General features: G+C 36.6%; 1 protein-coding gene across 2 annotated transcripts; it reads left to right on the top strand.

Annotated features, from left to right (window-relative positions):
* The first annotated feature begins 3,552 nt into the window (after positions 1-3,552).
* On the top strand, positions 3,553-11,945 carry LOC585369 (integrin-linked kinase-associated serine/threonine phosphatase 2C). Of its 2 annotated transcripts, XM_030986986.1 has the most exons (8): positions 3,553-3,675; positions 5,074-5,283; positions 6,073-6,190; positions 6,708-6,908; positions 7,803-7,890; positions 8,903-9,024; positions 9,534-9,735; positions 10,403-11,945. In XM_030986986.1, the coding sequence occupies exons 1-8, from the start codon at positions 3,645-3,647 to the stop codon at positions 10,544-10,546; spliced, it is 1,116 nt and encodes a 371-aa protein (XP_030842846.1). In that variant the 5' UTR covers positions 3,553-3,644; the 3' UTR covers positions 10,547-11,945. The 2 variants fall into 2 exon arrangements, with proteins under 2 accessions (XP_030842846.1, XP_011665467.1); XM_011667165.2 differs by lacking the exon at positions 3,553-3,675 and having other exon boundaries at positions 5,119-5,283; positions 6,731-6,908.
* Positions 11,946-12,642: the final 697 nt, after the last annotated feature.

The raw sequence follows: 12,642 nt of genomic DNA, 5'->3' as shown, positions 1-12,642 counted from the left end.
AGGGGGGGGGGGGGGGGAAGACCCATTTCGCGAGGTGCCTTTCAATTTTGTCTGTTTCAACCACAGTTAATCCGTCTTCTTCTAAATGCTTTTAAGTTCTCATAAGTTTAGCGCAGGTACCTGTCAGTTCCCATAGACAATAGATTTTCCCCATTCAATGAAGGATGGCTTGAGAAACAATTAACATTCAAGACAGATTGACGGTATTTAATTGTTAATATTATTGAATTGGAATATCATACTGAACATCAATTTGCTCGATTGTCTCATTGTTTTCTTTTATTGTTCAGATTGTGTTGTGGAGTACGTGCCTTCAGGGAGAGATATGTAAATATTTCAATCATAGATGACCTTTAATTACCGTTTGTTTATGAGAGGGTTAAAAATGAGTATTTTCGCAGCAATGACCACTTTTCATGCAGGGTTATTTTAGTGTAAGATTTTAAAGGACAACATCAGACTCATATTATTGTAGATCAGTAAAATCGATGTAATATTGGACGAGTTTTCCCAAAGAGCATTATTTTCTTTTTTTTTGTAAAGAAAAATTTTCGTGAACATAGCTGAAGCTTGTTGGAAATTATTTAATACTAGTTAAAGTGACGACTAATAACAACATTAGCGGTAGAGAAATTGGCAAATGTCTTCCTTCATCTTTGTAGATATAGGCTTACCTATTGAATATCTTGCAAGCTGTACTTCTAAATTTCTCGCACTATCTTCAAAACGTTTGATCGCTTCAAATATCATCACAGTAATGGGATATAGCAACGATATAATTTCCCTCGTTAATATGATACATATTGATCATGAGTCATAAAATGCACTATAATTGACAGTGAAACGAAACAGAAAGTATTTTTATTAGTAGATAAGCTTATGACTTGCATGTGTAATTAAAAAAATAAATGAAGTTGTATTGATATTACTCAGGAATAAGTGCAGGAGAGTGATAAATGTGTAATATAATAATCAATTTGTGTATTTCAAATGGAAATGTCTGTATATCATTATGTCTAAATGTTTTGTGTTGTCTGGTAAGATTGCATTTAGTTTATAGGCTATGTGTATTATAGTACAAAATAAACGTTCCCCTGTCTGTGGTTCATTGTGCGGCTCATGTTGCTAAGTAGTAACCAGTCGTGGCGATATAGTGTTTCTAAAAATAATTCACGTTGAATTCATAAACACAAAATTGAATTTGACTCTGTACATTGTATAGCTTAATCAATATTATTTATGTAGGTAACAGGTAAAATCACACGTTATAAGGGACAGCATTAACAACAAAAAATCTTACTATATGAAGCTGAAGTTGACACAAAAAGTCATTAAAAAATAACAATTATGTCATATAATTTCATGATTACTTGTGAATCTAATCATATTTTCATAGTTCTTAATCTCCTCTTCATATAGTTTAAAACTAGATGCTGCATTTAAAGTGAAAGCTAGAGATATTAAATTTGGAAACGGGTATCCATTTAATTTATTTAGTCATTTCATTTGATTTCCTTTTTTGCTACTACAAACGAAAGTTCCATGCAACATGCTTGCAGTTAGAGTGATTAAAGGATCTCCATCATTTCTTACTTTTTGTATGTATGTTTGGCAAACAAAGGGGAGAGACTTTGAGGTAATTACAAGATTAATAATTTGTTAACGATTTGCTAATATCCTAGCAAGCATAATGAATTATTGAAAGAATTATTTTTGCTCTTACTCCGTGTTCTGTTCCATTTGGTACTTGTTGAATGAAATTTCCAGTCTGTTATCTTTATATTTTTGATCTTCTTGCCAATTATCATGATCGCAAATTGTATCAAGACATCGAATTTAATCAGTATTAATTGACTAGGAATCGCAATGGAGATATAGAATGAAATGTTTAACGTAAATATACAATGTACATAATAATGTGGTAGTTATGGTTATGCATTTCCCCACTCTGCTTTTATGTGAATGATTTTATGTAAACTGAAACAATACCCTTGTAAAATGACAAAACGGAACTATTTTATACTTTTTGTCTTGCATGTCTGGCAGTCGGTGTTACAGCTATGTATTTCTATATCTCATGTAAAGTTTTCAACATTTTCATGCAGTGCATGTAAACTATGTTCTGAAATTTAAAAAAAAATTATAATTTCTGTTATACAAAAATGCTCTTGCCAATGTTTCTAATGTTACAGTTTTCATCTTTCTTTATTAATATTCATAAAAGTATATAAAATAACAACACTAACCACCTATCATGCAATAAACAATAACCAAGAAAGAAGGGATCTCTTCTCTGAATGAGTTTAGCATAATTTTACTTCCTTATACGTAGTGGATATTTCCGTCTATATCCTCTGCTATCAAGTCCGAAAAGGATTACAATAGCTATCAATAATGAAACTCATAAAGTACATTAATATTATTCTGTTGAACCAATTAATTTATTGTTTCCTTCTTCCCTTTCCTGCAATCGTGTCAATGGTTTCTGTTTGTTTTGCTCTCACTCTTGTTGATAATATTTTACAGTTGAAAACCCCCACCTAAAATCTATGTATAAATACTGCGTTCTTAATACACACAACATAATTATAGGCCTTGTTTTAATTTCTGCCTCTTCAACTAACACTCAACACATTACTACCTATTATCATATTCAACCTTCTACACAACCTCGTGATTTATTAATCTAAAAAGATCAGATCATTTAAAAAATAATTTGTGTTGGAATAACTTGATGGGAAGGAAATATGATTAGGTTTATAATAGTGAAGAAGAGCTGATTGCATACCATAAGAACTGAACAATGTTAAGACTTAAGAGAGTTGGTTGGGAAAGGAATGTGGTTACGCACGTTAAAAGGATGTTCATTTCCAAATTACAGAAAGATAGACTGACAGGTTGTATTCTGGCATGAATATTGTTCGAATAAACTTCAACAAGGACCACAGCATCAATGGACAGAAGGCCTACTGATATGTATACATGTAGGCCTACAACGTGTGTAGGCGTAATCTTTCAAACAGAAGAAAAAAAACAGGTACTCAAAGTAGTCCTTGCAGGTAAATAAATGCATCATCATTTTGAATACACAACGGAGAACATCAGAGGCGACGGGTCCTGTGGGAATTAGGGGAGACAATGGGGAGGGGCACAGTGCCCCCACACTTTTTCAAGTATCCCTGAAGTACCCCTTTTTACATAGGAAAGGGGCCCCCTTTTACTTCAGATAAGTACACCTATATAGGTGCCCGTTCCTATAAGTGCCTCTTAACCTCTGATAATTAAGTGCCCCCTTCACCTAGGATAATTGCCCCCTATTCAAATATGAGAGGTGCCCATTTAGCTTTAACAAGTGCCCTTTTCACATACAAATAAAAAATTAAAAAGTGCCCTTTTCATTTGTAACAGCTAGTGCGCTTTCCCCTTCTGATAAGTGCCTCTCTTCGTCATTGTTGAGTGCTTCTATATTTCCTGTTGACGTGACCAGCCGTCCTGCCCGCTCGCGAGCTCTAGCTCTGTTCCGAGTTCGCAGTCTGCCTGCCAAAAAAGTAAAACCCATCCATGTCTGCGCGCTGCGGCAAGACTACATTTGTTGTGGTGTCAAAGATCTTATTTCGATTGGGAAGGTCTCCTTCCGAGATAAAATGGATATCTTTGCCGATCTCCCAACACATGGTAAGCATTTCTGGCCATTTTGTATCAATATTTTCTTTTTATGTGTGTAAATCATCTGTAATATGTCTACTTATTTGAACCTGAAGTGAAGGCTGAACATTTTTGCATTTCAGTCCCACACGTTATTTTTAGCGTAGGCCTACTCATGGTTAGCCTGCTGATGTGTTTTTAAATTAATAATAATAGGCCCTATAGACTACATGATGTGTCTTATTGTGAGTATTTGTGGGGTGATATATGTGGAGTTTGTAGACCCAAATAGCTTTTGGAACCTTGACCACAGGGGCATAGCCAGGGGGGGGGATGAGTTGCCCCCCCCCCCCAAAAAAAAAAAAAAAAACGTCGGCCAAAAACTTAAAAGAAGAAAAAAAAGTAAGACTAAGACAGTAAGAGGAGGACGTCTAGAGTCTAGATCTATCTAAGTTCTATGTGGGGGGAAACTGAATTCAGAAAAAGATTATAAGAGTCGAGAACGATACAACGAATTGTCTTCTTTCTCTAATAATTTAATGAAACGTCAAAGCTTCGCGCGGGGGGGGGGGGGGGGGGGGGAACAACTGAATTCAGAATCAGACAAGGATTAAGAGTCGAGAAGGGTACAACGAATCATCTTCTTTCTCTTATAATTTAATGAAACGTCAAAGCTTTGCGTGGGAGGGGGAGGGGGTAATAGAATTCAGACAAGGATTAAGAGTCAAGAACGGTACAATGAATCGTCTTCTTTCTCTAATAATTTAATGAAACATCAGCCTTCCGAGCGGGAGGGGGGAAACTGAATTCAGACGAGAATTAAGAGTCGAGAATGGTACAACGAATTGTCTTCTTTCTCTAATAATTTAATATAACGTGCCCCCTCCCTGCACCCATCCACGCTTCGCTCACTACCGCGCCCACCCTAAAATTGAATCCTAGCTACACGCTTGCTTGACCATGGTCCACTATCACACATTCCCACACCCTGTGAACCATGGAAACTATCTTCACTGACACTGTTCAAACTTCAATTTCATTTTCACTGACGGAATCTTTTTCGATTCATGTAAACAAACAACACATTCTGAAAATGGAATTAGTGGTCAAAATTATGAAAGCTTTGCACATGTATGTATGAATGTATACATGTATGTATGTTGATGTTGAACGGACATGCGATCTACATTACAAAAGGGTTGACCTCTCTGATATAGATGAGGTTAGCAGGGTTAGTGATATTTCGGGGTAGGAAAACGGCAGATTTCGCATTGCTAGTTTGATGTTGACTGTATGAAACTAGTGATGAGTTTCTATACAAATCTGCGGGTATTGTGGAGTGTTGGTGCATCCAAAGTTTAGAAACTGTGTCTGCTGAATTAATGACTTTAAATAATAAAGGTCATTCATTTTCCTTTTCAATTTCAGGTCATAAGGATGAAGCTAATCTAAGTAAACCCAATGTGACAGATGTTAAGGTATCTGCAAATACCCAAGTGGACAAGAAAAAAGAAGATGCTAATTCATTATACCAAGATGAAGTAAGACAAGAAGGAGGAGAAGAAGAGACTGGAAATCTAAAGAGAAAATCTGTCGATGAGCAAGGAGACGAAGTACCTGCAAAACGATTGGCTACAGGTAAACCTTTTCTTTTTATTGTTTTTGTTTTAGTCTAGTAAAAGTGATTCCGGGGGGGGGGGGGGGGGCATTCAGAAACTATCCTGTGATCTGTGTGCTGGTCTGTGCTGGTAAAAAGTTTTGGTACACCTTGGATTCTGAGATCTGAGCTCTTACTTTAATTTTTATTTCCCACAAAATAAGCTTTCCATGGCTATCAAATTCATAGCAACACAATTAGATTTAAAGATAATCTATACAGCTACAGTACAATGTATTTCTTGTCATGCTGTATTCAAATATGAGACCATTTTATTATTATTATTATGATTTATTTGACCAATCGGATAAGTATAACAATATGATAATACATAAAAAATTTCATAATATTAGGAAAGGTAGAGGGGATAGAGAGAAGAGAAGAGAAGAGCAGTCCTTTTCAGGGGCCATGTTTTCTATAAATGTTATTCTTCCAAACCGACACATAAGTATGAGATAATGAGAGAGGTCACAAATTATTTATCTTTATACCTCACTTATACCAATGAGACTGACCCCAGCCTAGATTGTGAGATACAAAATGATGCTAATAATAGTAATGATGATGATGATACTACTACTTCTACTACTTCTACCTCAATTATACCAACCAGACTGATCCCAGCCTGACTATGGACTGAACAGAAAAATACATTATCCATAATTGCGTTTAAAAAATCGGTCGTTGAGGAGTCTGTTTGGTGGTGTGACGGAATTATTACCCGAACTAAACCTTCTATGTAATGTGGTGTCATGTTTAATCGTTTGCAGGAATGTACAGTTTACATGGCTACTATGCAGAAAGAAAAGGAGAGAGGAATGAAATGCAGGATAAGCATGTCATCCTCAATGACTTCACACCACAATTCTCGAACCTTCCTTCTACTGTGTAAGTTGACTACAGAATTCTAGTTCTGGGCCCAATTCACAAAACTTGTCATCAGTGACAATTTATAGTTTTCGTTATGAGCTAGTAAAATCCTTGGTTCTGATTGGTTATTAGCAGATTTGTCACCGATTTTTGTCATTTGTCATTGAAAAAAGACTTGAAGAAAAGTTCTTGGATGACCATGAAATCAGGATATTTTGCTTTCCTAAATACGTCATCTAAAAAGTACTATTGTGCAAATAATTAGATGGTGCATATGTAAATTTATGTCCTTCTACTCTGCATTGATAAGGAAAAATCAATGTTAATTTGATATGAAAGTAATAGAGATTATGGTTGAATGGCTTTTGTTCCCTTGGAAGTCGTGCTGAATCAGCCCGTGGAATATATCCTAGTAATCCACTCAAAGCCGTTCAATATCATATAACCATTGACTGCCAAACATTTTGTTATCCGTGTTAATATCTTTCAGATTCTAATGACAAAGTTTTTGTCCTCAAACAAAATTTCTCAACAGTTCTCGCTTGTCTTTTTACGCAGTCTACGATGGACACAGTGGGGACAAGGCTTCAAAACACGCAGCAAAGATGCTCCACAAGCACATCCTTGACAGATTCCCAAAGACGGAGACCACGAACCGTGACAAAGAGATAAAGAAGTGCCTCATCGAGACGTTCAGGGTCACCGATGAAGAGTTTCTCAAACAAGCTTCAGCCAGGTGAGAGGAGAAGCAACAATATATATATATGAGAGAAGATTTGAGGTTATGCATCAGAGATAATAATTGAAATTGATACTAGACAAAGTAAATAATGCCAAATATATATTTCCTTACTACATAGCCGATTTTAGTCTTTTAGTCATTGGTTATTTTCGACCAGTATAGCCTAATCATGCCCACAAGATTGTGTCCAAAATGAAAATACACAGAATGATCATTTTTAATCTTGAGCCAGTTTAGAGTTGGTTTGGCGTATCAGGTGTGGAACTTGTAACCTAGGAAAAATTATTTTTACAAAACGACTGCTCATACTAGAAAAAAATTGACTTCTTATATGATTTTACAGTTTTTCATACAGCTTAACAATGAATTTTGACAGACTGAATGGGGCGAAAGGCAGTTCATTTGCTTTTGGTATGGATTTAAAGCCACACTGTACTAAAAGCATCCCCTGTAGTGCTATCTCAGGTCAGCTGTAACAGTATGGTACGTAATTTGATGCACTGTTGGGTTTCGCATTGAGTCCTCTGTCTTCAAAGCAGCATGCAGGACATCAGTTATTGGGTTGTGCACTTGTGGCGAGTTGACCTCGAGATGGCGCTGTGCAATAAATAGTATGCTAAGGCAGAGAGTTCATTAGTTCACTATTGCTTTATAGGCACACTGTCCTACTTGTAGCTACTTGCTCCCTCTATATAGAAAACTTCCCCAATCGGTGCCTGTTGGTCCCCCATGATCCTCTTTTTCTTATGTTAAATGAGAGCTGAGTTAATGAGATAGCCACCTGTCACAGTGACATCGCTGGCTCGCTTGGTAGTCTAATCCCTTCTGGCTGAAGTAGTAAAGCCTGCCTTTAAAAAAAAAAATTATATCTTTTTTGGTTTTCCTCAGCAAGCCTGTATGGAAGGATGGATCTACAGCAGTCTGTGTTCTGGTGGTGGATAACACTCTCTACATAGCCAACCTTGGTGATAGTAAGGTTCTCTGACAGATTATATCTGATTATATTCCACATTAAGAATCTTGCTCTACATTTGTTAAAAGTAAATCACGTGCTGAAAGATAGTTCGCCCATCATTGATGGGAGAAGAAAAGTTTTTTACACTGTGTACTATCTTCAGTGAAAGTGCGTTGCACTGTGAAGATAGTTTGTAGATACTATGTAGATACTATCTACACAGTGCAACGCACTTTCACTGAACATTGTATACGTTGCGTATACATAAGTACTGCATGCACTGTACATATCGTACACCGTTTGCTAGCTGTTAATTGATGACTTGTTTCTCTTTAAAATGATGGAAGAAGTGAAATGTTTCCAATGTGGAATATAAAGCAAATAATCACCTTTTGGTTTCAGGCAATGGCAAACTATCACTTCCTCGTCGATCAGAATGTATACGCTATCTTTCCTCAGCTTTGTTTTGTAAAAGATAGCTACATCCAGATTGCCTCGGAAGTGATAGTTTATCCCATCACCTTCACCAACGGTAAATATTTGCTTAATAACACTTGCCATGTAGCCACCTAAGGGATGGTAAGATTCACTGCAAGTTAAAATATGACTAGTCAAATTTAGATGACACTGTGCATAGCAAATTTTATGGATACCGGTAGTATGATCCACTGCAAAATGATTGTGACTACAGGTAGTCAAATATTGATAACGTCTGTACATAGCCAATCTTAGGGATAGTAATATACTCTGCAGCATATTGCAGCTATATGACTAGTGAGATATTGATAACACTCTATACATAACCAAATTTAGGCATAGAAAGATTTACCTCACCATAGTATAGGACTAGTCAAATATTGATAATATACTCTGTACATAGCCAAACTTCAGGACAGGAAAATTCTCTGCAATATGACTAGTCAATATCGACAACACTAACTGGATAGAAGAAACTTAGGGAAAGTAAGATTCACAACATTCCTGTCCATCTTCTTATTCTTCTATTTCAACTTCTTCTTCTCCTTCCGTGTAGGCGTTCCTTTGTCGCTACAACCCTGAGACTCAAAAGCATCAGTTCCTACCACTTTCGAAGGACCACACCCCGACCGATTACGATGAGAGAATGAGGATTCAGAAGGCTGGTAGCAATGTGAGGTACAGTACTTTTATAAGGTGTGGTCAAGATATGAATAGGTGGTGAAGATGCTACTAGGCTGTGGTCATTTACTCAGGATGTAGTCATCACTTTTTTGTTACTCCAAAAATCTTGAACATGCAAATTTATTACCTTTTGGGCCTAATATTTTAAGGGGGTATATCTTGGGGTTACGTATGTTGGTTAGAAGTTAAAAGGATGGGCTCCAACCCATGACCTATGCATCTCCAGTTGAGGGTTAAAGCCTGTCTGTACTAGTTTGGCCAGGAGGGATTATACCTCACTGCATGGTCACTGACGGGTGGTTATCTCATCAAATCAGCTCTCAATTAACATAATAAAAAGGGAACCATGGGGGACCAATGGTCACTGATTAGGCATTGTTTGCTATATAGAGGGCACAAGTAGATAGTAGTGCGGTGGGGCTTTAAAAGGATGTGCATCTCCAGTCAAGGGTATTAAACCATTCAACTATTACACTTCTGTATTTATTTTTATATACTTGCAGGAATGGAAGGGTTATGGGCATCTTGGAGGTCTCACGGTCAATCGGTGATGGACGCTTCAAGCGCTCGGGGGTCATCTGCACGCCGGACATCAAGAAATGCCAACTGGGAGACAACGACCGCTACATCCTCCTCTCCTGTGATGGATTATGGGAAGGCTTCGAAGCCGACGCTGTTATGCAGTTCACAAATGATATTCTAGATGTGAGTTAGAGAATTCATTAGGTTTTCTTGAGTATCATTTTCTTTGACCATGGTATCCAAAGAAGGTAGAGGTATTGGACTGTATCCGTAAAAAATAGCATTTGCTTAGAAGTTTAAGCTCCCTAGCAAAAGCTTATGCCCACCTTAATGCTGAAGCATGCAGTTCACCAACGATATTCTAGATGTGAGTTAGAGAGCTCAATAGTTATTCTCCAATATAATTTCTTTTGATAAATATATCCATAGAAGGCAGAGGTATAGGACTATATCTGTACAAATTGGCATTTGCTTAGAAGCTTAAGCTACCTAACAAAAGCTTATGCCCACCCTTTTGTTCTTAAATTTAAACAGTGTGCATCTTTAAACAATTTTAACCATAATCTAAAACTTCACCTGATGCAATAAATTTGAAATTTGTATGTGTAATTACCATTGTATTATTGTATTTTCTTTGTCCCTCTTTTGTTTTTTGTGTGTACATTTTTAGGATCATCTACCTTTAAGTTTTTGTAATTTTTGTTTAATCCAACCACTTCGTAATTTCGATTTTATTGGTTTATCTGTGTTTGCAATAAATATTTTATTGTATTCTTTGCCTTTGTATGTTTTTATGAAAGTGGTGAATACATTAAATTCAATTCATTCAATTCTTTTCGTTTTTGTGCAGGGAGAAAAGGTCAAGCAGTCAGAAGGAAAGTCTAAGGATGATGTGTTGTTTGAGACAGCATGTAACAGACTGGCTTCGGAGGCTATACGAAGAGGGAGTTCAGACAATATAACAGTCATCTTGGTGAACATTAAGAAAAGCTAGGGGCAAATACAGGAGTTTTATTGACAATGATTTCATTTCCTTATTAAGACGACTAGTGGGAGACTGGCTCCGGAGGCTGTTCAAAGAGCTATAACAGTCATCATGGTGAACATCAAGAAAAGCTAGGGGCAAGCACAGGAGTGTTATTGGCAATTGTTTCATTGCCTCATTAAAACACCTTTGAAGAGACTGGTTCTGAAGGCTATAAGGAGAAGAAGTTCAGAGGACACAACAGTCACCATGGTTAACATTATGAAAAGCAAGGGGCAAGTACAGGAGTATTATCAACAATATTTCATTGCCTTATTAAAGCAACTTTTAAGAGACTGGCTTCGCAGGCTATTAGGAGAGGAAGTTCAGTCAACATAATGGTTATCCATGGGCGGTATTCTGATTACGGTACCATTTTATCTCTAAACTATTTGTATCTTGATAAAATGATTAGTATTCTGAGACCACTTTTTATCTCAGGCTTTAAAATCTTTCATTTTAACTCAATCTCTTGTGTGCCTATTACATTGATATGCGTAATCCGTGCAGTTTATTTTACATGAAAGATGAAAGAAAAGTCAAAATAGGGTAGGAGCTATTTTATCTCTCGGATGGACTTTCGGTGAAACATTTGTTTTAAAGTATGCTGCTTGTCGTGTGATCAAAATGTTTAAAAAACACTGAGTACAGACTATATTTCTCAAGCAACATTCTCATTTCTTGTCATGGGACAAGTCAGATGTCACTACATGTGAGATTTGGAGCCGATTTAACCTTTCCTCTGGCTAGATGGCTTGAAATAAGCCATTTAAAAAATAATAATAACACTACTTAAAGACATGAATATGTTGTATTTGTGAATGTTCAAGTCACATGCTGTTTCCAAATTTTCTCTGATTCCAAGTGGATTGTATAATGTGTGGTGGCCTTTAACTTCATCAGAAAACATGGTCTGAACATCAGACTACAGATATCTGGCACATGTGTCTTTTGATACATGTGGAACAACATGATGATGACATATTTAAAAATTTTCTTCTCTGTTTTACTACCAGCACTTAATAACATCTTTCAATTTTGCCTTTAAAAAGTTCAAGACTTTGCTGTCTTGTTTGATGCAAATTCTTTATGTCATTTCTTTCATGGAATTCTTGTGAAAACATAATTTGGATTTTGAAGCACCCTCTAAAGTCAGTGCCAGTCATTCAAGCCTACCACCTGTGCTTTTTAATCAAAATGGATTATAAATATTAGAAAATAGCATTTTGATTGACAGCCACAGACCCCCCTGTTCTGGATGGAAGAGTCAAAATTTGTTTCATTTGTAAAGAATTCAACCTTACATGACCTGAGATATATGTATATTTGTTTCCCAAGAAAATGTGAATAAACAACAGTTGTTTCTTAAGCTTCGTATATGCCCTTTTTCTATTTGACATACCTTGTTGTATAGATGGGGGTGAAACTGTGTTTGAAGTGAAGAGGGAAACAGAAGTTGCTGGAAAAAACAAAATCATTTGTAAGCTATAAGGATATTTGATTTGAGTTTTTCTCTCTATACCTGAGATATACTCGCAAGTGCAAGACTGAAAGCGTAAGTATGCCTTTATTCCGGGGGGGGGGGGGGGGGGGGGGGGGGATGCTCAGATTTGGTTTGGACTTGCATTGAACAATCAACCCATTATTAGGGGTAATTTGGGGTGATTTTTCTCGAAATAAGACCCATTTTTCACAATTTTCAGGTGTTAATTTTGGAAATTTAGAAAAAAACGGACCCAACTTAATGGTATTTTTGTGGGACCCATGTTTAGGGATTTTTGTGTGAAAAAGTGACCTATTAGAGCGGCACACCCCAATTTGCCGTAATATTTGAGTACCCCCCCCCCCCCCCCCCCCCCATCATTTTTTTTTCTCCCTATGAGGATTTTTAGAAAGATAATCGGGATGGAGTCGTACATTTATTTATGAGCAAGTTTTAGGTATTTGGTTGTTCTGTGTCCACTACATTACAAAAAGTTCTGCAATTTAATTTTGAGCATTAATATCTCTCTTGTTACTAAATTATCATATTTGACAAAGCCTGTTTATTCCACTTTACAAGATTT

The sequence above is a fragment of the Strongylocentrotus purpuratus genome, unplaced genomic scaffold, assembly GCF_000002235.5.
Source record: "Strongylocentrotus purpuratus isolate Spur 01 unplaced genomic scaffold, Spur_5.0 spur5_scaffold_16, whole genome shotgun sequence".
NCBI lineage: Eukaryota > Metazoa > Echinodermata > Echinoidea > Camarodonta > Strongylocentrotidae > Strongylocentrotus > Strongylocentrotus purpuratus.
This window is presented reverse-complemented; position numbering and strand designations above follow the sequence as displayed.